At 54.2% G+C, this 25,000-nt stretch overlaps 1 protein-coding gene across 1 annotated transcript in view; it reads left to right on the forward strand.

Moving 5' to 3' along the window:
* lrp6 (low density lipoprotein receptor-related protein 6) overlaps positions 1 to 25,000 on the forward strand; it is a 110,002-nt gene that overhangs the window by 52,514 nt on the left and 32,488 nt on the right. The window contains exons 10-14 of the mRNA XM_082978105.1: positions 2,917 to 3,206; positions 6,798 to 7,024; positions 10,438 to 10,622; positions 21,006 to 21,332; positions 24,203 to 24,405. Coding sequence (XP_082834231.1) covers positions 2,917 to 3,206; positions 6,798 to 7,024; positions 10,438 to 10,622; positions 21,006 to 21,332; positions 24,203 to 24,405 — 1,232 coding nt within the window. The remainder of the gene's footprint in view (positions 1 to 2,916; positions 3,207 to 6,797; positions 7,025 to 10,437; positions 10,623 to 21,005; positions 21,333 to 24,202; positions 24,406 to 25,000) is intronic.

Below are 25,000 nucleotides of genomic sequence, written 5' to 3' on the forward strand. Positions count from 1 at the left end.
TAACTACGTCCAGCTGGTCCCATATTGATAGCAGACAGTAACTACGTCCAGCTGGTCCCATATTGATAGCAGACAGTAACTACGTCCAGCTGGTCCCATATTGATAGCAGACAGTAACTACGTCCAGCTGGTCCCATATTGATAGCAGACAGTAACTACGTCCAGCTGGTCCCATATTGATAGCAGACAGTAACTACGTCCAGCTGGTCCCATATTGATAGCAGACAGTAACTACGTCCAGCTGGTCCCATATTGATAGCAGACAGTAACTACGTCCAGCTGGTCCCATATTGATAGCAGACAGTAACTACGTCCAGCTGGTCCCATATTGATAGCAGACAGTAACTACGTCCAGCTGGTCCCATATTGATAGCAGACAGTAACTACGTCCAGCTGGTCCCATATTGATAGCAGACAGTAACTACGTCCAGCTGGTCCCATATTGATAGCAGACAGTAACTACGTCCAGCTGGTCCCATATTGATAGCAGACAGTAACTACGTCCAGCTGGTCCCATATTGATAGCAGACAGTAACTACGTCCAGCTGGTCCCATTTTGATAGCAGACAGTAACTACGTCCAGCTGGTCACTTTACAAACTTGATGGATGCATTTGCTGTTAGTTTTGGTCGTCGGGCAGACTGTCACGCCTGCTCCCCTCATCTCTGCTGCTCCTCTCATCTCATCTCTGCTGCTCCTCTCATCTCATCTCTGCTGCTCCTCTCATCTCATCTCTGCTGCTCCCCTCATCTCATCTCTGCTGCTCCCCTCATCTCATCTCTGCTGCTCCCCTCATCTCATCTCTGCTGCTCCCCTCATCTCATCTCTGCTGCTCCCCTCATCTCATCTCTGCTGCTCCCCTCATCTCTGCTGCTCCCCTCATCTCTGCTGCTCCCCTCATTTCTGCTGCTCCTCTCATCTCATCTCTGCTGCTCCCCTCATCTCATCTCTGCTGCTCCCCTCATCTCTGCTGCTCCCCTCATCTCTGCTGCTCCCCTCATCTCTGCTGCTCCCCTCATTTCTGCTGCTCCTCTCATCTCATCTCTGCTGCTCCCCTCATCTCATCTCTGCTGCTCCCCTCATCTCTGCTGCTCCCCTCATCTCTGCTGCTCCCCTCATCTCATCTCTGCTGCTCCTGAGATGGTGATTATCTTCTCAGGGCTACGTGGGACGCTACCAGCCAGTGAAATATCAGGGCGGCAAATTCAAAACAACAAAATGTCATAATTCAACTTTCTCAAACATACGACTATTTTACACCATTTTAAAGATACACGTCTCCTTGATGTAACCACATTGTCCGATTTCAAAAAGGCTTTACAGTGAAAGCAAAACATTAGATTATGTTAGGAGAGTACATAGACACAAATAATCACACAGCCATTTTCCAAGCGAGGACATGTGTCAATAAAACCCAAAACACAGCTAAATGAAGCACTAACCTTTGACGATCTTCATCAGATGACACTCCTAGGACATTATGTTACACAATACATGTATGTTTTGTTCGATAAAGTTAATATTTATATCCAGAAACAGCATTTTACATTGGCGCGTGATGTTCAGAAAATGTATTCCCACCAAAACCTCCGGTGAATGTGCACATCAATTTACAAAAATACTCATCATAAACGTTGACAAAATATATAACAATTATTTAAAGAATTATAGATATACTACTCCTGGATGCAACCGCTGTGTCAGATTTTAAAATAGCTTTACGGAGAAAGCATATTTTTCAATATTCTGAGTACAGAGCTCAGCCATCACAGCGACCTATACAGACACCCGCCAAGTTCGGCGCAACCTAAACTCAGAATTAGTATTACAAATATTCTCTTACCTTTGCTGATCTTCGTCAGAATGCACTCCCAGGACTGCTACTTCCACAAGAAATGTTGTTTTTGTTCGAAATAATCTAATAATTTATGTCCAAATACCTCCGTTTTGTTCGTGCCTTCAGAGCACTATCAAAAGGCATAACGCGCGAGCACGGAACCAGAGACGAAAAGTCTAAATGTTCCATTACCGTTCTTAGAAGCATGTCAAACGCTGTTTAAAATCAATCTTTATGGTATTTTTAACGTAAAATTGCGATAATATTCCAACCGGACAATAGCGTATTCATTTAAGAAGAAAAAGAAGGAACGGCGCGCTCGCGGGACCGCGCATATCCAATCCCTTTTGTCGCCAGGCAGTCCACTCAGTGACTGAGCTCCTATTCTCTGCCCAGTGACAGGAGAATGCTGATAGAACTTTCTGAAGGCTGTTGACAGCCAATGGAAGCCTTAGGAAGTGCAACGTGACCCCACAGAAACTGTAGTTTCGATAGAGAATCAAAAGAAGAACTACAATTCTGACTTTCCACTTCCTGGTTGGATTTTTCTCAGGTTTTTGCCTGCCATATGAGTTCTGTTATACTCACAGACACCATTCAAACAGTTTTAGAAACGTCAGAGTGTTTTCTATCCAAATCTACTAATAATATGCATATTCTAGTAGTAACCAGTTTAATTTGGGTACGTTTTTCATTCGGCCGTGAAAACACTGCCCCCTACACCCCAACAAGAATTAACTTTTTATCCTCCCCTTCCCTGCTACTGCCTCCCCCTCTCTCTCTCCTCCTGTTCCCTCCTACTGCCTCCCCTCCTACTGCCTCTCCTCTCTCTCTCCTCCCCTCCCCTCCTACTGCCTCCCCTTCTCTCTCTCCTCCCCTTCTCTCCTCCTCTCTCCCCCTCTCCTCCTGTTCCCTCCTACTTCCTCCCCTTCTCTCTCCTGTCCCCTCCTACTGCCTCCCCTTCTCCTCTCTATCTCTCCTCCTCTCTCCCCCTCTCTCTCCTCCTCTCTTTCTCTCTCCTCCCCTTCCGTCCCCTCCTACTGCCTCTCTCTCTCCTCCTCTCTCCCCCCCCTCCCCAGGTACCAACCTGTGTGCGGAGTCTAATGGTGGGTGCACCCACCTCTGCCTGTATAAGCCAGTGGGCGTCCAGTGCGCCTGTCCCATTGGGCTGGAGCTGATAGCCGACCTGTCCACCTGCATCGTCCCAGAAGCCTTTCTCCTGTTCTCCCGCCACACAGACATCAGACGCATCTCCTTGGAAACGAACAACAACAACGTGGCCATCCCGCTGACCGGGGTTAAAGAGGCGTCCGCACTCGACTTCGACATCACAGACAACCGCATCTACTGGACAGACATCACATTGAAGGTGAGGAGGTCTCTCTCTCTCTCTCTCTCTCTCTCTCTCTCTCTCTCTCTCTCTCTCTCTCTCTGTCTCTCTGTCTCTCTGTCTCTCTGTCTCTCTGTCTCTCTGTCTCTCTGTCTCTCTGTCTCTCTCTGTCTCTCTCTGTCTCTCTCTGTCTCTCTGTCTCTCTCTCTGTCTCTCTGTCTCTCTGTCTCTCTGTCTCTCTCTCGCTCTCTCTCGCTCTCTCTCGCTCGCTCTCGCTCGCTCTCTCTCGCTCTCTCTCGCTCTCTCTCGCTCTCTCTCGCTCTCTCTCGCTCTCTCTCTCTATCTCTCTCTGTCTCTCTCTCTCTCTCTCTGTCTCTGTCTCTCTCTCTCTATCTCTCTCTGTCTCTCTCTCTCTCTCTCTCTCTCTCTGTCTCTCTCTCTCTCTCTCTCGCTCTCTCTCTCTCTCTCTCTCTCTCTCTCTGTCTCTCTCGCTCTCTCTCGCTCTCTCTCGCTCTCTCTCGCTCTCTCTCGCTCTCTCTCGCTCTCTCTCGCTCTCTCTCTCTCTCTGTCTCTCTCTCTCTCTCTCTCTCTCTCTCTCTCTCTCTCTCTCTCTCTCTGGCTCGGAGACGACAGCGTAGCTGAGTATGATGGCCTTTCAGAGGAGCAGAGTGGAAACCGTTCTGTTTTAGTGAAGAAAGTTACTAATGCTGTCTAGGAGGAGGTGGAGGGGTGAGGAGATGGAGGAGGTGGAGGGGGGGGAGGGGGAGGAGGGGGAGGAGGGGGGAGGAGATGGTGGAGGGGGGAGGAGATGGAGGGAGGAGGTGGAGGAGGGGGGAGGAGGGGGGAGGGGTGAGGAGGGGGTGGAGGGGTGAGGAGGTGGAGGAGGGGGGGAGGAGGGGTGAGGTGGAGGGGGGAGGAGATGGAAGGGTGAGGAGGTGGATGAAATAAATTAACACACACACAGTAAAACACAAATGATAAAGCCCAGGTTACCTTCAGCCCATCAGTTGAGGGTAGGAGGCTGATAAAGCCCAGGTTACCTTCAGCCCATCAGTTGAGGGTAGCAGGCTGATAAAGCCCAGGTTACCTTCAGCCCATCAGTTGAGGGTAGCAGGCTGATAAAGCCCAGGTTACCTTCAGCCCATCAGTTGATGGTAGCAGGCTGATAAAGCCCAGGTTACCTTCAGCCCATCAGTTGAGGGTAGCAGGCTGATAAAGCCCAGGTTACCTTCAGCCCATCAGTTGATGTAGCAGGCTGATAAAGCCCAGGTTACCTTCAGCCCATCAGTTGAGGGTAGCAGGCTGATAGAGCCCAGGTTACCTTCAGCCCATCAGTTGAGGGTAGCAGGCTGATAAAGCCCAGGTTACCTTCAGCCCATCAGTTGAGGGTAGCAGGCTGATAAAGCCCAGGTTACCTTCAGCCCATCAGTTGATGCAGCAGGCTGATAAAGCCCAGGTTACCTTCAGCCCATCAGTTGAGGGTAGCAGGCTGATAAAGCCCAGGTTACCTTCAGCCCATCAGTTGAGGGTAGCAGGCTGATAAAGCCCAGGTTACCTTCAGCCCATCAGTTGAGGGTAGCAGGCTGATAAAGCCCAGGTTACCTTCAGCCCATCAGTTGAGGGTAGCAGGCTGATAAAGCCCAGGTTACCTTCAGCCCATCAGTTGAGGGTAGCAGGCTGATAAAGCCCAGGTTACCTTCAGCCCATCAGTTGATGTAGCAGGCTGATAAAGCCCAGGTTACCTTCAGCCCATCAGTTGATGCAGCAGGCTGATAAAGCCCAGGTTACCTTCAGCCCATCAGTTGAGGGTAGCAGGCTGATAAAGCCCAGGTTACCTTCAGCCCATCAGTTGATGCAGCAGGCTGATAAAGCCCAGGTTACCTTCAGCCCATCAGTTGAGGGTAGCAGGCTGATAAAGCCCAGGTTACCTTCAGCCCATCAGTTGAGGGTAGCAGGCTGATAAAGCCCAGGTTACCTTCAGCCCATCAGTTGAGGGTAGCAGGCTGATAAAGCCCAGGTTACCTTCAGCCCATCAGTTGAGGGTAGCAGGCTGATAAAGCCTAGGTTACCTTCAGCCCATCAGTTGAGGGTAGCAGGCTGATAAAGCCCAGGTTACCTTCAGCCCATCAGTTGATGGTAGCAGGCTGATAAAGCCCAGGTTACCTTCAGCCCATCAGTTGAGGGTAGCAGGCTGATAAAGCCCAGGTTACCTTCAGCCCATCAGTTGAGGGTAGCAGGCTGATAAAGCCCAGGTTACCTTCAGCCCATCAGTTGAGGGTAGCAGGCTGATAAAGCCCAGGTTACCTTCAGCCCATCAGTTGAGGGTAGCAGGCTGATAAAGCCCAGGTTACCTTCAGCCCATCAGTTGAGGGTAGCAGGCTGATAAAGCCCAGGTTACCTCCCGGTCACCAGCCTGATTGGCTGATGTACGTAATCTTCTGGAAGAGAGCTGATGATTGGTGGAGGGAGGGAGGAGTTTTTTGTATGGTCCAACAGATTGTTATGACGTTGTGTCTAATGATTGGTTGAGGGAGGGAGGGGGGAGGAGTTACATAATCAGGTGTAAATTATTAACAAACAGCATTTCTACCGTCCCAGACTCCCTCTCCTCTCCTCTCTGCCTCTCCTCTCTGCCTCTCCTCTCTGCCTCTCCTCTCTGCCTCTCCTCTCTGCCTCTCCTCTCCTCTCCTTTCTGCCTCTCCTTTCTGCCTCTCCTCTCTGCCTCTCCTCTCTGCCTCTCCTCTCCTCTCTGCCTCTCCTCTCTCCTCTCTGCCTGGCTGCTGTTTAAATGAGCTGTGAGTCTTCACCAGGCTCTGAGGTATAAGAGGTCTTTCTTCGTACCCCCCACCTCCTCCCTCCCTCCTCCTCCCTCCTCTCTCCTCCCCCTTCTCCTCCCCCCCTCCTCCTCCTCCCTCTCCCTCCCCCCACCTCCTCCCTCCTCTCTCCTCCCCCCCTCCTCCTCCCTCCTCTCTCCTCCCCCCCTCCTCCTCCCCCCCCACCTCCTCCCCTCCCTCCTCCCCCCCCCCCCCCCCTCCTCCTCCTCCTCCTCCAGTATAGGAATCATTTGATGTCTGGAGGTTGAGAACATCATATGTCTGTGACTGTTTCTTAGAGATGCTCTGTATCTCAGGGTTTGGTGTTGATAGCAGAGTAGTTGTGGATGTGACATATATAATGATTGTTAATGTTATGCCTGTTTTGTCCACTTCATCATTCCTCAAATGAAGCCAATAGTAACCCCTCTTCCTCTCTCTCCTCTCCTCTCCTCTCCTCTCCTCTCCTCTCCTCTCCTCTCCTCTCTGGCTCTCCTCTCCTCTCCTCTCCCTCTCTCCTCTCCTCTCCTCTCCTCTCCTCTCCTCTCCTCTCCTCTCCTCTCCTCTCCTCTCCTCTCCTCTCCTCTCCTCTCCTCTCCTCTCCTCTCCTCTCCTCTCCTCTCCTCTCCTCTCCTCTCCTCTTCCTCTCCTCTTCCTCTCCTCTCTCCCCTCTTCCTATCTCCCCTCTTCCTATCTCCCCTCTTCCTCTCTCCTCTCTCCTCTCTCCTCTCCTCCTCTCCTCTCCTCTCCTCTCCTCTCCTCTCCTCTCCTCTCCTCTCCTCTTCCTCCCCACCTCTCCTCTTCCTCTCCTCTCCAGACAATCAGTCGTGCGTTTATGAACGGCAGCGCTCTAGAACACGTGGTGGAGTTTGGCCTGGACTACCCAGAAGGCATGGCGGTGGACTGGCTGGGGAAGAATCTGTACTGGGCGGACACGGGGACCAATCGTATCGAGGTGGCCAAGCTGGATGGACAACACAGACAGGTCCTAGTCTGGAAAGATCTGGACAGCCCTCGAGCCCTGGCACTGGACCCTGCTGAAGGGTAGGTACTGGACCCACCCTGCTGAAGTGTTCAGGCTAACAGGTAGCAAGCAAGCTAATGTAATGACTGGTTCAGGCTAACAGCTAGCTAGCAAGCTAATGTAATGGGAATATGAAGACTGGTACAGGCTAACAGCTAGCTAGCAAGCTAATGTAATGACTGGTTCAGGCTAACAGCTAGCTAGCAAGCTAATGTAATGACTGGTTCAGGCTAACAGCTAGCTAGCAAGCTAATGTAATGGGAATATGAAGACTGGTACAGGCTAACAGCTAGCTAGCAAGCTAATGTAATGGGAATGTAATGACTGGTTCAGGCTAACAGCTAGCTAGCAAGCTAATGGGAATATGAAGACTGGTACAGGCTAACAGCTAGCTAGCAAGCTAATGTAATGGGAATGTAATGACTGGTTCAGGCTAACAGCTAGCTAGCAAGCTAATGGGAATATGAAGACTGGTACAGGCTAACAGCTAGCTAGCAAGCTAATGTAATGGGAATGTAATGCCTGGTTCAGGCTAACAGCTAGCTAGCAAGCTAATGGGAATATGAAGACTGGTACAGGCTAACAGCTAGCTAGCAAGCTAATGTAATGGGAATGTAATGACTGGTTCAGGCTAACAGCTAGCTAGCAAGCTAATGGGAATATGAAGACTGGTACAGGCTAACAGCTAGCTAGCAAGCTAATGTAATGGGAATGTAATGACTGGTTCAGGCTAACAGCTAGCTAGCAAGCTAATGTAATAGGAATATGAAGAGACTGGTTCAGGCTAACAGCTAGCTAGCAAGCTAATGTAATGGGAATATGAAGAGACTAGTTCAGGCTAACAGCTAGCTAGCAAGCTAATGTAATGGGAATATGAAGAGACTAGTTCAGGCTAACAGCTAGCTAGCAAGCTAATGTAATGGGAATATGAAGACTGGTTCAGGCTAACAGCTAGCTAGCAAGCTAATGTAATGGGAATATGAAGAGACTAGTTCAGGCTAACAGCTAGCTAGCAAGCTAATGTAATGGGAATATGAAGACTGGTCCAGGCTAACAGCTAGCTAGTAAGCTAATGTAATCGGAATATGAAGAGACTGGTTCAGGCTAACAGCTAGCTAGCAAGCTAATGTAATAGGAATATGAAGAGACTGGTTCAGGCTAACAGCTAGCTAGCAAGCTAATGTAATGGGAATATGAAGACTGGTTCAGGCTAACAGCTAGCTAGCAAGCTAATGTAATGGGAATATGAAGAGACTAGTTCAGGCTAACAGCTAGCTAGCAAGCTAATGTAATGGGAATATGAAGAGACTAGTTCAGGCTAACAGCTAGCTAGCAAGCTAATGTAATGGGAATATGAAGACTGGTTCAGGCTAACAGCTAGCTAGCAAGCTAATGTAATGGGAATATGAAGACTGGTTCAGGCTAACAGCTAGCTAGCAAGCTAATGTAATGGGAATATGAAGACTGGTCCAGGCTAACAGCTAGCTAGTAAGCTAATGTAATCGGAATATGAAGACTGGTTCAGGCTAACAACTAGCTAGCAAGCTAATGTAATGGGAATATGAAGACTGGTTCAGGCTAACAGCTAGCTAGCAAGCTAATGTAATGGGAATATGAAGACTGGTCCAGGCTAACAGCTAGCTAGGAAGCTAATGTAATGGGAATATGAAGACTGGTTCAGGCTAACAGCTAGCTAGCAAGCTAATGTAATGGGAATATGAAGACTGGTTCAGGCTAACAGCTAGCTAGCAAGCTAATGTAATGACTGGTTCAGGCTAACAGCTAGCTAGCAAGCTAATGTAATGACTGGTTCAGGCTAACAGCTAGCTAGTGATGGACAGGTTTCTGTGTACGTGATGAAAGGTCGGAGATACTGCTCCAAACTCCTCGGCCGGACGGCAAATTGTTTGACTAAGACCTCCTCTGCGAAACGTACAAATTTAATTACAGATTTCTCGACTAAATGTTGACTTAATCTGACCCAAGTTTTAGAGCGAAGAAGACTATATGACCTATACGGTTGCTAGGTAACGAGCTAAGATTCATGGGAAGAGTTAGACCCTACAGTAATGTATCGTTCTAGGTTTATGTACTGGACAGAGATTCAGTCTAATCTGTGTTTTAGTCCCTACAGTAATGTATCGTTCTAGGTTTATGTACTGGACAGAGATTCAGTCTAATCTGTGTTTTAGTCCCTACAGTAAATGTATCGTTCTAGGTTTATGTACTGGACAGAGATTCAGTCTAATCTGTGTTTTAGTCCCTACAGTAATGTATCGTTCTAGGTTTATGTACTGGACAGAGATTCAGTCTAATCTGTGTTTTAGTCCCTACAGTAAATGTATCGTTCTAGGTTTATGTACTGGACAGAGATTCAGTCTAATCTGTGTTTTAGTCCCTACAGTAATGTATCGTTCTAGGTTTATGTACTGGACAGAGATTCAGTCTAATCTGTGTTTTAGTCCCTACAGTAAATGTATCGTTCTAGGTTTATGTACTGGACAGAGATTCAGTCTAATCTGTGTTTTAGTCCCTACAGTAATGTATCGTTCTAGGTTTATGTACTGGACAGAGATTCAGTCTAATCTGTGTTTTAGTCCCTACAGTAATGTATCGTTCTAGGTTTATGTACTGGACAGAGATTCAGTCTAATCTGTGTTTTAGTCCCTACAGTAATGTATCGTTCTAGGTTTATGTACTGGACAGAGATTCAGTCTAATCTGTGTTTTAGTCCCTACAGTAAATGTATCGTTCTAGGTTTATGTACTGGACAGAGATTCAGTCTAATCTGTGTTTTAGTCCCTACAGTAAATGTATCGTTCTAGGTTTATGTACTGGACAGAGATTCAGTCTAATCTGTGTTTTAGTCCCTACAGTAAATGTATCGTTCTAGGTTTATGTACTGGACAGAGATTCAGTCTAATCTGTGTTTTAGTCCCTACAGTAAATGTATCGTTCTAGGTTTATGTACTGGACAGAGATTCAGTCTAATCTGTGTTTTAGTCCCTACAGTAAATGTATCGTTCTAGGTTTATGTACTGGACAGAGATTCAGTCTAATCTGTGTTTTAGTCCCTACAGTAATGTATCGTTCTAGGTTTATGTACTGGACAGAGATTCAGTCTAATCTGTGTTTTAGTCCCTACAGTAATGTATTGTTCTAGGTTTATGTACTGGACAGAGATTCAGTCTAATCTGTGTTTTAGTCCCTACAGTAAATGTATCGTTCTAGGTTTATGTACTGGACAGAGATTCAGTCTAATCTGTGTTTTAGTCCTTACAGTAATGTATCGTTCTAGGTTTATGTACTGGACAGAGATTCAGTCTAATCTGTGTTTTAGTCCCTACAGTAATGTATCGTTCTAGGTTTATGTACTGGACAGAGATTCAGTCTAATCTGTGTTTTAGTCCCTACAGTAAATGTATCGTTCCAGGTTTATGTACTGGACAGAGTGGGGCGGGAAGCCTAAAATTGACCGGTCGGCGATGGACGGGACGGGCCGGATAACTCTGGTACCCAACGTGGGCCGAGCCAACGGGCTGACCATCGACTATGCTGAGAGGCGACTTTACTGGACAGACCTGGACACTACGCTCATAGAGTCATCCAACATGCTGGGTGAGTTATATCACACACACACACACACACACACACACACACACACACAGACACAGACACAGACACACACACACACACACACACACACACACACACACACACAGAGACACTCACACACAGAGACACTCACACACAGAGACACTCACACACAGAGACACACACACACACACACAACAGAGACACTCACACACAGAGACACTCACACACAGAGACACTCACACACAGAGACACTCACACTCACACACAGAGACACTCACACACAGAGACACTCACACACAGAGACACTCACACACAGAGACACTCACACACAGAGACACTCACACACAGAGACACTCACACACAGAGACACTCACACACAGAGACACTCACACACAGAGACACTCACACACAGAGACACTCACACACAGAGACACTCACACACAGAGACACTCACACACAGAGACACTCACACACAGAGACACACACACAGAGAGACACTCACACACAGAGACACTCACACACAGAGACACTCACACAGAGAGACACACACACAGAGAGACACACACACAGAGAGACACTCACACACAGAGACACACACACAGTCAGTCAGCTCACTCTTTCATGCTCTCTCCTCTTTGCTTTGACTCTCATATGTCCATCTCTCTCTTTTCCACACTTCCTCTCCTCCTCCTCCTGTCTCCCCCAGGTCTAACTGTTCCCTCTCTCCTCTCCTCCTCCTCCTGTCTCCCCCAGGTCTAACTGTTCCCTCTCTCCTCTCCTCCTCCTCCTGTCTCCCCCAGGTCTAACTGTTCCCTCTCTCCTCTCCTCCTCCTCCTGTCTCCCCCAGGTCTAACTGTTCCCTCTCTCCTCCTCCTCCTCCTGTCTCCCCCAGGTCTAACTGTTCCCTCTCTCCTCTCCTCCTCCTCCTGTCTCCCCCAGGTCTAACTGTTCCCTCTCTCCTCCTCCTCCTCCTCCTGTCTCCCCCAGGTCTAACTGTTCCCTCTCTCCTCCTCCTCCTCCTCCTGTCTCCCCCAGGTCTAACTGTTCCCTCTCTCCTCCTCCTCCTGTCTCCCCCAGGTCTAACTGTTCCCTCTCTCCTCCTCCTCCTCCTCCTGTCTCCCCCAGGTCTAACTGTTCCCTCTCTCCTCTCCTCCTCCTCCTGTCTCCCCCAGGTCTAACTGTTCCCTCTCTCCTCCTCCTCCTGTCCCCCCCAGGTCTAACTGTTCCCTCTCTCCTCTCCTCCTCCTCCTGTCTCCCCCAGGTCTAACTGTTCCCTCTCTCCTCTCCTCCTCCTCCTGTCTCCCCCAGGTCTAACTGTTCCCTCTCTCCTCCTCCTCCTGTCCCCCCCAGGTCTAACTGTTCCCTCTCTCCTCTCCTCCTCCTCCTGTCTCCCCCAGGTCTAACTGTTCCCTCTCTCCTCTCCTCCTCCTCCTGTCTCCCCCAGGTCTAACTGTTCCCTCTCTCCTCTCCTCCTCCTCCTCCTGTCTCCCCCAGGTCTAACTGTTCCCTCTCTCCTCCTCCTCCTGTCTCCCCCAGGTCTAACTGTTCCCTCTCTCCTCCTCCTCCTGTCTCCCCCAGGTCTAACTGTTCCCTCTCTCCTCTCCTCCTCCTCCTGTCTCCCCCAGGTCTAACTGTTCCCTCTCTCCTCCTCCTCCTCCTGTCTCCCCCAGGTCTAACTGTTCCCTCTCTCCTCTCCTCCTCCTCCTGTCTCCCCCAGGTCTAACTGTTCCCTCTCTCCTCCTCCTCCTCCTCCTGTCTCCCCCAGGTCTAACTGTTCCCTCTCTCCTCCTCCTCCTCCTCCTGTCTCCCCCAGGTCTAACTGTTCCCTCTCTCCTCCTCCTCCTCCTCCTGTCTCCCCCAGGTCTAACTGTTCCCTCTCTCCTCTCCTCCTCCTCCTGTCTCCCCCAGGTCTAACTGTTCCCTCTCTCCTCTCCTCCTCCTCCTGTCTCCCCCAGGTCTAACTGTTCCCTCTCTCCTCTCCTCCTCCTCCTGTCTCCCCCAGGTCTAACTGTTCCCTCTCTCCTCCTCCTCCTCCTGTCTCCCCCAGGTCTAACTGTTCCCTCTCTCCTCCTCCTCCTCCTCCTGTCTCCCCCAGGTCTAACTGTTCCCTCTCTCCTCCTCCTCCTGTCTCCCCCAGGTCTAACTGTTCCCTCTCTCCTCTCCTCCTCCTCCTGTCTCCCCCAGGTCTAACTGTTCCCTCTCTCCTCTCCTCCTCCTCCTGTCTCCCCCAGGTCTAACTGTTCCCTCTCTCCTCCTCCTCCTGTCTCCCCCAGGTCTAACTGTTCCCTCTCTCCTCTCCTCCTCCTCCTGTCTCCCCCAGGTCTAACTGTTCCCTCTCTCCTCCTCCTCCTGTCTCCCCCAGGTCTAACTGTTCCCTCTCTCCTCTCCTCCTCCTCCTGTCTCCCCCAGGTCTAACTGTTCCCTCTCTCCTCTCCTCCTCCTGTCTCCCCCAGGTCTAACTGTTCCCTCTCTCCTCTCCTCCTCCTCCTGTCTCCCCCAGGTCTAACTGTTCCCTCTCTCCTCCTCCTCCTCCTCCTGTCTCCCCCAGGTCTAACTGTTCCCTCTGTCCTCCTCCTCCTGTCTCCCCCAGGTCTAACTGTTCCCTCTCTCCTCCTCCTCCTCCTCCTGTCTCCCCCAGGTCTAACTGTTCCCTCTCTCCTCCTCCTCCTCCTGTCTCCCCCAGGTCTAACTGTTCCCTCTCTCCTCTCCTCCTCCTCCTGTCTCCCCCAGGTCTAACTGTTCCCTCTCTCCTCTCCTCCTCCTCCTGTCTCCCCCAGGTCTAACTGTTCCCTCTCTCCTCCTCCTCCTCCTGTCTCCCCCAGGTCTAACTGTTCCCTCTCTCCTCCTCCTCCTGTCTCCCCCAGGTCTAACTGTTCCCTCTCTCCTCTCCTCCTCCTCCTGTCTCCCCCAGGTCTAACTGTTCCCTCTCTCCTCCTCCTCCTCCTGTCTCCCCCAGGTCTAACTGTTCCCTCTCTCCTCCTCCTCCTCCTCCTCCTGTCTCCCCCAGGTCTAACTGTTCCCTCTCTCCTCCTCCTCCTGTCTCCCCCAGGTCTAACTGTTCCCTCTCTCCTCTCCTCCTCCTCCTGTCTCCCCCAGGTCTAACTGTTCCCTCTCTCCTCCTCCTCCTCCTCCTGTCTCCCCCGGGTCTAACTGTTCCCTCTCTCCTCCTCCTCCTCCTCCTGTCTCCCCCAGGTCTAACTGTTCCCTCTCTCCTCCTCCTCCTCCTCCTGTCTCCCCCAGGTCTAACTGTTCCCTCTCTCCTCCTCCTCCTCCTGTCTCCCCCAGGTCTAACTGTTCCCTCTCTCCTCTCCTCCTCCTCCTGTCTCCCCCAGGTCTAACTGTTCCCTCTCTCCTCCTCCTCCTCCTCCTGTCTCCCCCAGGTCTAACTGTTACCTCTCTCCTCCTCCTCCTGTCTCCCCCAGGTCTAACTGTTCCCTCTCTCCTCTCCCCCTCCTCCTGTCTCCCCCAGGTCTAACTGTTCCCTCTCTCCTCTCCCCCTCCTCCTGTCTCCCCCAGGTCTAACTGTTCCCTCTCTCCTCCTCCTCCTCCTCCTGTCTCCCCCAGGTCTAACTGTTCCCTCTCTCCTCTCCTCCTCCTCCTGTCTCCCCCAGGTCTAACTGTTCCCTCTCTCCTCTCCTCCTCCTGTCTCCCCCAGGTCTAACTGTTCCCTCTCTCCTCTCCTCCTCCTCCTGTCTCCCCCAGGTCTAACTGTTCCCTCTCTCCTCCTCCTCCTCCTCCTGTCTCCCCCAGGTCTAACTGTTCCCTCTCTCCTCCTCCTCCTCCTCCTGTCTCCCCCAGGTCTAACTGTTCCCTCTCTCCTCTCCTCCTGTCTCCCCCAGGTCTAACTGTTCCCTCTCTCCTCTCCTCCTCCTCCTGTCTCCCCCAGGTCTAACTGTTCCCTCTCTCCTCTCCTCCTCCTCCTGTCTCCCCCAGGTCTAACTGTTCCCTCTCTCCTCCTCCTCCTGTCTCCCCCAGGTCTAACTGTTCCCTCTCTCCTCTCCTCCTCCTCCTGTCTCCCCCAGGTCTAACTGTTCCCTCTCTCCTCCTCCTCCTCCTCCTGTCTCCCCCAGGTCTAACTGTTCCCTCTCTCCTCTCCTCCTCCTCCTGTCTCCCCCAGGTCTAACTGTTCCCTCTCTCCTCTCCTCCTCCTCCTGTCTCCCCCAGGTCTAACTGTTCCCTCTCTCCTCCTCCTCCTGTCTCCCCCAGGTCTAACTGTTCCCTCTCTCCTCTCCTCCTCCTCCTGTCTCCCCCAGGTCTAACTGTTCCCTCTCTCCTCTCCTCCTCCTCCTGTCTCCCCCAGGTCTAACTGTTCCCTCTCTCCTCCTCCTCCTCCTCCTGTCTCCCCCAGGTCTAACTGTTCCCTCTCTCCTCTCCTCCTCCTGTCTCCCCCAGGTCTAACTGTTCCCTCTCTCCTCTCCTCCTCCTGTCTCCCCCAGGTCTAACTGTTCCCTCTCTCCTCCTCCTCCTGTCCCCCCCAGGTCTAACTGTTCCCTCTCTCCTCTCCTCCTCCTCCTGTCTCCCCCAGGTCTAACTGTTCCCTCTCTCCTCTCCTCCTCCTCCTGTCTCCCCCAGGTCTAACTGTTCCCTCTCTCCTCTCCTCCTCCTCCTCCTGTCTCCCCCAGGTCTAACTGTTCCCTCTCTCCTCCTCCTCCTGTCTCCCCCAGGTCTAACTGTTCCCTCTCTCCTCCTCCTCCTGTCTCCCCCAGGTCTAACTGTTCCCTCTCTCCTCTCCTCCTCCTCCTGTCTCCCCCAGGTCTAACTGTTCCCTCTCTCCTCCTCCTCCTCCTGTCTCCCCCAGGTCTAACTGTTCCCTCTCTCCTCTCCTCCTCCTCCTGTCTCCCCCAGGTCTAACTGTTCCCTCTCTCCTCCTCCTCCTCCTCCTGTCTCCCCCAGGTCTAACTGTTCCCTCTCTCCTCCTCCTCCTCCTCCTGTCTCCCCCAGGTCTAACTGTTCCCTCTCTCCTCCTCCTCCTCCTCCTGTCTCCCCCAGGTCTAACTGTTCCCTCTCTCCTCTCCTCCTCCTCCTGTCTCCCCCAGGTCTAACTGTTCCCTCTCTCCTCTCCTCCTCCTCCTGTCTCCCCCAGGTCTAACTGTTCCCTCTCTCCTCCTCCTCCTCCTGTCTCCCCCAGGTCTAACTGTTCCCTCTCTCCTCCTCCTCCTCCTCCTGTCTCCCCCAGGTCTAACTGTTCCCTCTCTCCTCCTCCTCCTGTCTCCCCCAGGTCTAACTGTTCCCTCTCTCCTCTCCTCCTCCTCCTGTCTCCCCCAGGTCTAACTGTTCCCTCTCTCCTCTCCTCCTCCTCCTGTCTCCCCCAGGTCTAACTGTTCCCTCTCTCCTCTCCTCCTCCTCCTGTCTCCCCCAGGTCTAACTGTTCCCTCTCTCCTCTCCTCCTCCTCCTGTCTCCCCCAGGTCTAACTGTTCCCTCTCTCCTCCTCCTCCTGTCTCCCCCAGGTCTAACTGTTCCCTCTCTCCTCTCCTCCTCCTCCTGTCTCCCCCAGGTCTAACTGTTCCCTCTCTCCTCCTCCTCCTGTCTCCCCCAGGTCTAACTGTTCCCTCTCTCCTCTCCTCCTCCTCCTGTCTCCCCCAGGTCTAACTGTTCCCTCTCTCCTCTCCTCCTCCTGTCTCCCCCAGGTCTAACTGTTCCCTCTCTCCTCTCCTCCTCCTCCTGTCTCCCCCAGGTCTAACTGTTCCCTCTCTCCTCCTCCTCCTCCTCCTGTCTCCCCCAGGTCTAACTGTTCCCTCTGTCCTCCTCCTCCTGTCTCCCCCAGGTCTAACTGTTCCCTCTCTCCTCCTCCTCCTCCTCCTGTCTCCCCCAGGTCTAACTGTTCCCTCTCTCCTCCTCCTCCTCCTGTCTCCCCCAGGTCTAACTGTTCCCTCTCTCCTCTCCTCCTCCTCCTGTCTCCCCCAGGTCTAACTGTTCCCTCTCTCCTCTCCTCCTCCTCCTGTCTCCCCCAGGTCTAACTGTTCCCTCTCTCCTCCTCCTCCTCCTGTCTCCCCCAGGTCTAACTGTTCCCTCTCTCCTCCTCCTCCTGTCTCCCCCAGGTCTAACTGTTCCCTCTCTCCTCTCCTCCTCCTCCTGTCTCCCCCAGGTCTAACTGTTCCCTCTCTCCTCCTCCTCCTCCTGTCTCCCCCAGGTCTAACTGTTCCCTCTCTCCTCCTCCTCCTCCTCCTGTCTCCCCCAGGTCTAACTGTTCCCTCTCTCCTCCTCCTCCTGTCTCCCCCAGGTCTAACTGTTCCCTCTCTCCTCTCCTCCTCCTCCTGTCTCCCCCAGGTCTAACTGTTCCCTCTCTCCTCTCCTCCTCCTCCTGTCTCCCCCAGGTCTAACTGTTCCCTCTCTCCTCCTCCTCCTCCTGTCTCCCCCAGGTCTAACTGTTCCCTCTCTCCTCTCCTCCTCCTCCTGTCTCCCCCAGGTCTAACTGTTCCCTCTCTCCTCCTCCTCCTCCTCCTGTCTCCCCCAGGTCTAACTGTTCCCTCTCTCCTCCTCCTCCTGTCTCCCCCAGGTCTAACTGTTCCCTCTCTCCTCTCCCCCTCCTCCTGTCTCCCCCAGGTCTAACTGTTCCCTCTCTCCTCTCCCCCTCCTCCTGTCTCCCCCAGGTCTAACTGTTCCCTCTCTCCTCCTCCTCCTCCTCCTGTCTCCCCCAGGTCTAACTGTTCCCTCTCTCCTCTCCTCCTCCTCCTGTCTCCCCCAGGTCTAACTGTTCCCTCTCTCCTCTCCTCCTCCTGTCTCCCCCAGGTCTAACTGTTCCCTCTCTCCTCTCCTCCTCCTCCTGTCTCCCCCAGGTCTAACTGTTCCCTCTCTCCTCCTCCTCCTCCTCCTGTCTCCCCCAGGTCTAACTGTTCCCTCTCTCCTCCTCCTCCTCCTCCTGTCTCCCCCAGGTCTAACTGTTCCCTCTCTCCTCTCCTCCTGTCTCCCCCAGGTCTAACTGTTCCCTCTCTCCTCTCCTCCTCCTCCTGTCTCCCCCAGGTCTAACTGTTCCCTCTCTCCTCTCCTCCTCCTCCTGTCTCCCCCAGGTCTAACTGTTCCCTCTCTCCTCCTCCTCCTGTCTCCCCCAGGTCTAACTGTTCCCTCTCTCCTCTCCTCCTCCTCCTGTCTCCCCCAGGTCTAACTGTTCCCTCTCTCCTCTCCTCCTCCTGTCTCCCCCAGGTCTAACTGTTCCCTCTCTCCTCTCCTCCTCCTCCTGTCTCCCCCAGGTCTAACTGTTCCCTCTCTCCTCCTCCTCCTCCTCCTGTCTCCCCCAGGTCTAACTGTTCCCTCTCTCCTCCTCCTCCTCCTGTCTCCCCCAGGTCTAACTGTTCCCTCTCTCCTCTCCTCCTCCTCCTGTCTCCCCCAGGTCTAACTGTTCCCTCTCTCCTCCTCCTCCTCCTCCTGTCTCCCCCAGGTCTAACTGTTCCCTCTCTCCTCTCCTCCTCCTGTCTCCCCCAGGTCTAACTGTTCCCTCTCTCCTCTCCTCCTCCTCCTGTCTCCCCCAGGTCTAACTGTTCCCTCTCTCCTCCTCCTCCTCCTCCTGTCTCCCCAGGTCTAACTGTTCCCTCTCTCCTCCTCCTCCTCCTCCTGTCTCCCCCAGGTCTAACTGTTCCCTCTCTCCTCCTCCTCCTCCTCCTGTCTCCCCCAGGTCTAACTGTTCCCTCTCTCCTCTCCTCCTCCTCCTGTCTCCCCCAGGTCTAACTGTTCCCTCTCTCCTCTCCTCCTCCTCCTGTCTCCCCCAGGTCTAACTGTTCCCTCTCTCCTCCTCCTCCTGTCTCCCCCAGGTCTAACTGTTCCCTCTCTCCTCTCCTCCTCCTCCTGTCTCCCCCAGGTCTAACTGTTCCCTCTCTCCTCTCCTCCTCCTCCTGTCTCCCCCAGGTCTAACTGTTCCCTCTCTCCTCTCCTCCTCCTCCTGTCTCCCCCAGGTCTAACTGTTCCCTCTCTCCTCCTCCTCCTCCTCCTGTCTCCCCCAGGTCTAACTGTTCCCTCTCTCCTCCTCCTCCTCCTCCTGTCTCCCCCAGGTCTAACTGTTCCCTCTCTCCTCCTCCTCCTCCTCCTGTCTCCCCCAGGTCTAACTGTTCCCTCTCTCCTCTCCTCCTCCTCCTGTCTCCCCCAGGTCTAACTGTTCCCTCTCTCCTCTCCTCCTCCTCCTGTCTCCCCCAGGTCTAACTGTTCCCTCTCTCCTCCTCCTCCTGTCTCCCCCAGGTCTAACTGTTCCCTCTCTCCTCCTCCTCCTGTCTCCCCCAGGTCTAACTGTTCCCTCTCTCCTCCTCCTCCTCCTCCTGTCTCCCCCAGGTCTAACTGTTCCCTCTCTCCTCCTCCTCCTGTCTCCCCCAGGTCTAACTGTTCCCTCTCTCCTCCTCCTCCTGTCTCCCCCAGGTCTAACTGTTCCCTCTCTCCTCCTCCTCCTGTCTCCCCCAGGTCTAACTGTTCCCTCTCTCCTCCTCCTCCTGTCTCCCCCAGGTCTAACTGTTCCCTCTCTCCTCCTCCTCCTGTCTCCCCCAGGTCTAACTGTTCCCTCTCTCCTCCTCCTCCTCCTCCTGTCTCCCCCAGGTCTAACTGTTCCCTCTCTCCTCCTCCTCCTGTCTCCCCCAGGTCTAACTGTTCCCTCTCTCCTCTCCTCCTCCTCCTGTCTCCCCCAGGTCTAACTGTTCCCTCTCTCCTCCTCCTCCTCCTGTCTCCCCCAGGTCTAACTGTTCCCTCTCTCCTCTCCTCCTCCTCCTGTCTCCCCCAGGTCTAACTGTTCCCTCTCTCCTCTCCTCCTCCTCCTGTCTCCCCCAGGTCTAACTGTTCCCTCTCTCCTCTCCTCCTCCTCCTGTCTCCCCCAGGTCTAACTGTTCCCTCTCTCCTCCTCCTCCTGTCTCCCCCAGGTCTAACTGTTCCCTCTCTCCTCTCCTCCTCCTCCTGTCTCCCCCAGGTCTAACTGTTCCCTCTCTCCTCCTCCTCCTGTCTCCCCCAGGTCTAACTGTTCCCTCTCTCCTCCTCCTCCTGTCTCCCCCAGGTCTAACTGTTCCCTCTCTCCTCCTCCTCCTGTCTCCCCCAGGTCTAACTGTTCCCTCTCTCCTCTCCTCCTCCTCCTGTCTCCCCCAGGTCTAACTGTTCCCTCTCTCCTCCTCCTCCTCCTGTCTCCCCCAGGTCTAACTGTTCCCTCTCTCCTCTCCTCCTCCTCCTGTCTCCCCCAGGTCTAACTGTTCCCTCTCTCCTCCTCCTCCTCCTCCTGTCTCCCCCAGGTCTAACTGTTCCCTCTCTCCTCTCCTCCTCCTCCTGTCTCCCCCAGGTCTAACTGTTCCCTCTCTCCTCCTCCTCCTCCTGTCTCCCCCAGGTCTAACTGTTCCCTCTCTCCTCTCCTCCTCCTCCTGTCTCCCCCAGGTCTAACTGTTCCCTCTCTCCTCCTCCTCCTCCTCCTGTCTCCCCCAGGTCTAACTGTTCCCTCTCTCCTCTCCTCCTCCTCCTGTCTCCCCCAGGTCTAACTGTTCCCTCTCTCCTCTCCTCCTCCTCCTGTCTCCCCCAGGTCTAACTGTTCCCTCTCTCCTCTCCTCCTCCTCCTGTCTCCCCCAGGTCTAACTGTTCCCTCTCTCCTCTCCTCCTCCTCCTCCTGTCTCCCCCAGGTCTAACTGTTCCCTCTCTCCTCCTCCTCCTCCTGTCTCCCCCAGGTCTAACTGTTCCCTCTCTCCTCTCCTCCTCCTCCTGTCTCCCCCAGGTCTAACTGTTCCCTCTCTCCTCCTCCTCCTCCTCCTGTCTCCCCCAGGTCTAACTGTTCCCTCTCTCCTCTCCTCCTCCTCCTGTCTCCCCCAGGTCTAACTGTTCCCTCTCTCCTCTCCTCCTCCTCCTGTCTCCCCCAGGTCTAACTGTTCCCTCTCTCCTCCTCCTCCTCCTGTCTCCCCCAGGTCTAACTGTTCCCTCTCTCCTCTCCTCCTCCTGTCTCCCCCAGGTCTAACTGTTCCCTCTCTCCTCTCCTCCTCCTCCTGTCTCCCCCAGGTCTAACTGTTCCCTCTCTCCTCTCCTCCTCCTCCTGTCTCCCCCAGGTCTAACTGTTCCCTCTCTCCTCTCCTCCTCCTCCTGTCTCCCCCAGGTCTAACTGTTCCCTCTCTCCTCTCCTCCTCCTCCTGTCTCCCCCAGGTCTAACTGTTCCCTCTCTCCTCCTCCTCCTGTCTCCCCCAGGTCTAACTGTTCCCTCTCTCCTCTCCTCCTCCTGTCTCCCCCAGGTCTAACTGTTCCCTCTCTCCTCTCCTCCTCCTCCTGTCTCCCCCAGGTCTAACTGTTCCCTCTCTCCTCTCCTCCTCCTCCTGTCTCCCCCAGGTCTAACTGTTCCCTCTCTCCTCCTCCTCCTCCTCCTGTCTCCCCCAGGTCTAACTGTTCCCTCTCTCCTCTCCTCCTCCTCCTGTCTCCCCCAGGTCTAACTGTTCCCTCTCTCCTCCTCCTCCTCCTCCTGTCCCCCCCAGGTCTGGATCGTGAGGTTATAGCTGATGACCTCCCTCACCCTTTTGGTCTGACCCAGTACCAGGACTACATCTATTGGACGGACTGGTCTCAGCGCAGCATCGAACGGGCCAATAAGACATCGGGTCAGAACCGTACGGTCATCCAGGGTCACCTAGACTACGTGATGGACATCTTGGTCTTCCACTCGTCTCGCCAGGGGGGCTGGAACGCCTGCGCCTCCACCAATGGGCAATGCTCACACCTCTGTCTGGCTGTACCAATCAGCAGCTTCGTCTGCGGATGCCCCGCCCACTTCTCCCTCAACTATGACAACAAGACCTGCAGTGGTGAGACACACACACACACACACACACACACACTGTACTAGGTCTGTAACTCTCACAGCATAGCCAAGAAAAACAGCCACAGGCCGTTATTCCTCCTCCACCAAACTTTACAGTTGGCACTATGCATTGGGGCAGGTAGCGTTTCTCCTGGCATCCGCCAAACCCAGATTCATCCGTCAGACTGCCAGACGGTGAAGCGTGATTCATCCCTCCAGTGAAAGCGTTTCCGCTGCCCAAGAGCTTTACACCAGTCCAGCCGACGCTTGGCATTACCCGTGTTGTTCTTTAGGTTTGTGTGTGTGCGGCTGCTCGGCCGCGGAAACCCATTTCATGAAGCTCACGACGAACGTTGCTTCGGATTGTTTTTACTTGCCACACGTTTCAGCACTCGGCTGTTTCTGTGAGCTTGTGTGTGTGTGGCCTACCACTTCACGGCTCAGCCGTTGTTGCTCCTAGACTTTTCCACTTCACAATAACAGCCCTTACAGTTGACCCCTGGGAGCAGCTCTAGCAGGGCAGCCATTAGACGAACTGACTTGTTGGCAAAGGTGGCATCCTATGACGGCGCCTCGTTGAGAAGTCACTGAGCTCTTCAGTACGGGGCCATTCTACTGACAGTGTTTGTCTGTGGAGATCGCATGGACGTGTGCTCGGTTTTATACACCTGGCAGCAACGGCTGTGGCTGAAATAGTCGATTCCACTAATTTGAAGGGGTTTTGACATACTGCTGGTCATGTACTGTAGATTACCCCCACAGCTGTACTGCAGATACCCCCACAGCTGTACTGTAGATACCCCCACAGCTGTACTGACCAGGGGGGTAGATACCCCCACAGCTGTACTGACCAGGGGGGTAGATACCCCCACAGCTGTACTGTAGATACCCCCACAGCTGTACTGACCAGGGGGGTAGATACCCCCACAGCTGTACTGCAGATACCCCCACAGCTGTACTGCAGATACCCCCACAGCTGTACTGACCAGGGGGGTAGATACCCCCACAGCTGTACTGTAGATACCCCCACAGCTGTACTGCAGATACCCCCACAGCTGTACTGCAGATACCCCCACAGCTGTACTGACCAGGGGGATAGATACCCCCACAGCTGTACTGTAGATACCCCCACAGCTGTACTGCAGATACCCCCACAGCTGTACTGACCAGGGGGATAGATACCCCCACAGCTGTACTGTAGATACCCCCACAGCTGTACTGTAGATACCTCCACAGCTGTACTGCAGATACCCCCACAGCTGTACTGACCAGGAGGATAAATACCCCCACAGCTGTACTGTAGATACCCCCACAGCTGTACTGCAGATACCCCCACAGCTGTACTGCAGATACCCCCACAGCTGTACTGCAGATACCCCCACAGCTGTACTGCAGATACCCCCACAGCTGTACTGACCAGGGGGATAGATACCTCCACAGCTGTACTGCAGATACCCCCACAGCTGTACTGACCAGGGGGATAGATACCCCCACAGCTGTACTGTAGATACCCCCACAGCTGTACTGTAGATACCCCCACAGCTGTACTGACCATGGGGATAGATACTCCCACCGCTGTACTGTAGATACCTCCACAGCTGTACTGCAGATACCCCCACAGCTGTACTGACCAGGGGGATAGATACCCCCACAGCTGTACTGTAGATACCCCCACAGCTGTACTGCAGATACCCCCACAGCTGTACTGCAGATACCCCCACAGCTGTACTGCAGATACCCCCACAGCTGATTCTCTCTTCCTGTCTCTTTCCTTCATATCTCTCCTCTCTTTTTCTCTCCGTTCATTTCTCATCCAAATGAATTGTTGTAACGGTGTCTCTCCTCCTCCTCCCTCCTCCTCCTCCCCCTCCTCCTCCTCCCTCCTCCTCCTCCCCCCTCCTCCCTCCCCCTCCTCCCCCCTCCTCCTCCTCCTCCCTCCTCCTCCTCCTCCCCCCTCTCCTCCTCCTCCCTCCTCCTCCTCCCCCCTCTCCTCCTCCTCCCTCCTCCTCCTCTTCCCCCTCTCCTCCTCCTCCCCCCTCCTCTCTCCTCCTCCTCCTCCTCCCCTCCCTCCTCCTCCCCCCCTGTCCTCCCTCTCCTCCTCCTCCTCCTCCCCCCCTCTCCTCCTCCTCCTCTCTCCTCCTCCCCCCTCTCCTCCTCCTCCTCCCCCCCCTCTCTCCTCCTCCTCCTCCTCCTCCCCCCCTCTCCTCCTCCTCCTCCTCCTCCCCCCCTCTCCTCTTCCTCCTCTCTCCTCCTCCTCCCCCCTCTCCTCCTCCTCCTCCTCCCCCCCTCTCCTCCTCCTCCTCCTCCCCCCCTCTCCTCCTCCTCCCCCCCTCTCCTCCTCCCCCCCTCTCCTCCTCCTCCTCCTCCTCCTCCTCCCCCCCTCTCCTCCTCCTCCTCCTCCCCCCCTCTCCTCCTCCTCCCCCCCCTCTCCTCCTCCCCCCCTCTCCTCCTCCTCCTCCTCCCCCCCTCTCCTCCTCCTCCCCCCCCTCCCCTCCTCCTCCCCCCTCTCCTCCTCCTCCTCCTCCTCCCCCCCCTCTCCTCCTCCCCCTCTCCTCCTCCCCCTCTCCTCCTCCCCCTCTCCTCCTCCTCCTCCTCCTCCCCCCCCTCTCCTCCCCCCCTCTCCTCCTCCTCCTCCCCCCCTCTCCCCCCCCTCTCCTCCTCCCCCCTCTCCTCCTCCCCCCTCTCCTCCTCCTCCCCCCCCTCCCCTCCTCCTCCCCCCCTCCCCTCCTCCTCCCCCCCTCTCCTCCTCCTCCTCCTCCTCCCCCCCTCTCCTCCTCCCCCTCTCCTCCTCCTCCTCCTCCTCCCCCCCCTCTCCTCCTCCCCCCCTCTCCTCCTCCTCCCCCCCTCTCCTCCTCCCTCCTCCTCCTCCTCCAGCCCCGACGTCGTTCCTCCTGTTCAGTCAGAAGTCGGCCATTAACCGCATGGTGATCGACGAGCATCAGTCCCCTGACATCATCCTTCCCATCCACAGTCTGAGGAACGTCAGGTCCATCGATTACGACCCGCTGGATAAACAGCTGTACTGGATCGACTCCAAACAGAACTCCATCCGCAGAGCGCAGGAGAACGGGAACATGGTGGGCCTTTATTATTAACACTGAGCAAGACCCTGTCGACGTTAACCACACTGGGGCGTAGATCGCTGACGGCCCGTTCCTCCTATCAGAGTAGGATTTGACTGACAGCTCCGTTCCTCCTATCAGAGTATGATTTGACTGACAGCCCTGTTCCTCCTATCAGAGTAGGATTTGACTGACAGCCCGTTCCTCCAATCCTATCAGAGTATGATTTGACTGACAGCCCGTTCCTCCTATCAGAGTATGATTTGACTGACAGCCCCGTTCCTCCAATCCTATCAGAGTATGATTTGACTGACAGCCCGTTCCTCCTATCAGAGTATGATTTGACTGACAGCCCCGTTCCTCCAATCCTATCAGAGTAGGATTTGACTGACGGCCCGTTCCTCCTATCAGAGTAGGATTTGACTGACAGCCCGTTCCTCCTATCAGAGTATGATTTGACTGACAGCCCGTTCCTCCAATCCTATCAGAGTATGATTTGACTGACAGCCCGTTCCTCCTATCAGAGTATGATTTGACTGACAGCCCGTTCCTCCAATCCTATCAGAGTAGGATTTGACTGACAGCCCGTTTCCTCCTATCAGAGTATGAT

Source organism: Salmo salar, chromosome 07 (genome assembly GCF_965601325.2).
Source record: "Salmo salar chromosome 07, fSalSal1, whole genome shotgun sequence".
Taxonomy (NCBI): Eukaryota; Metazoa; Chordata; class Actinopteri; order Salmoniformes; family Salmonidae; genus Salmo; species Salmo salar.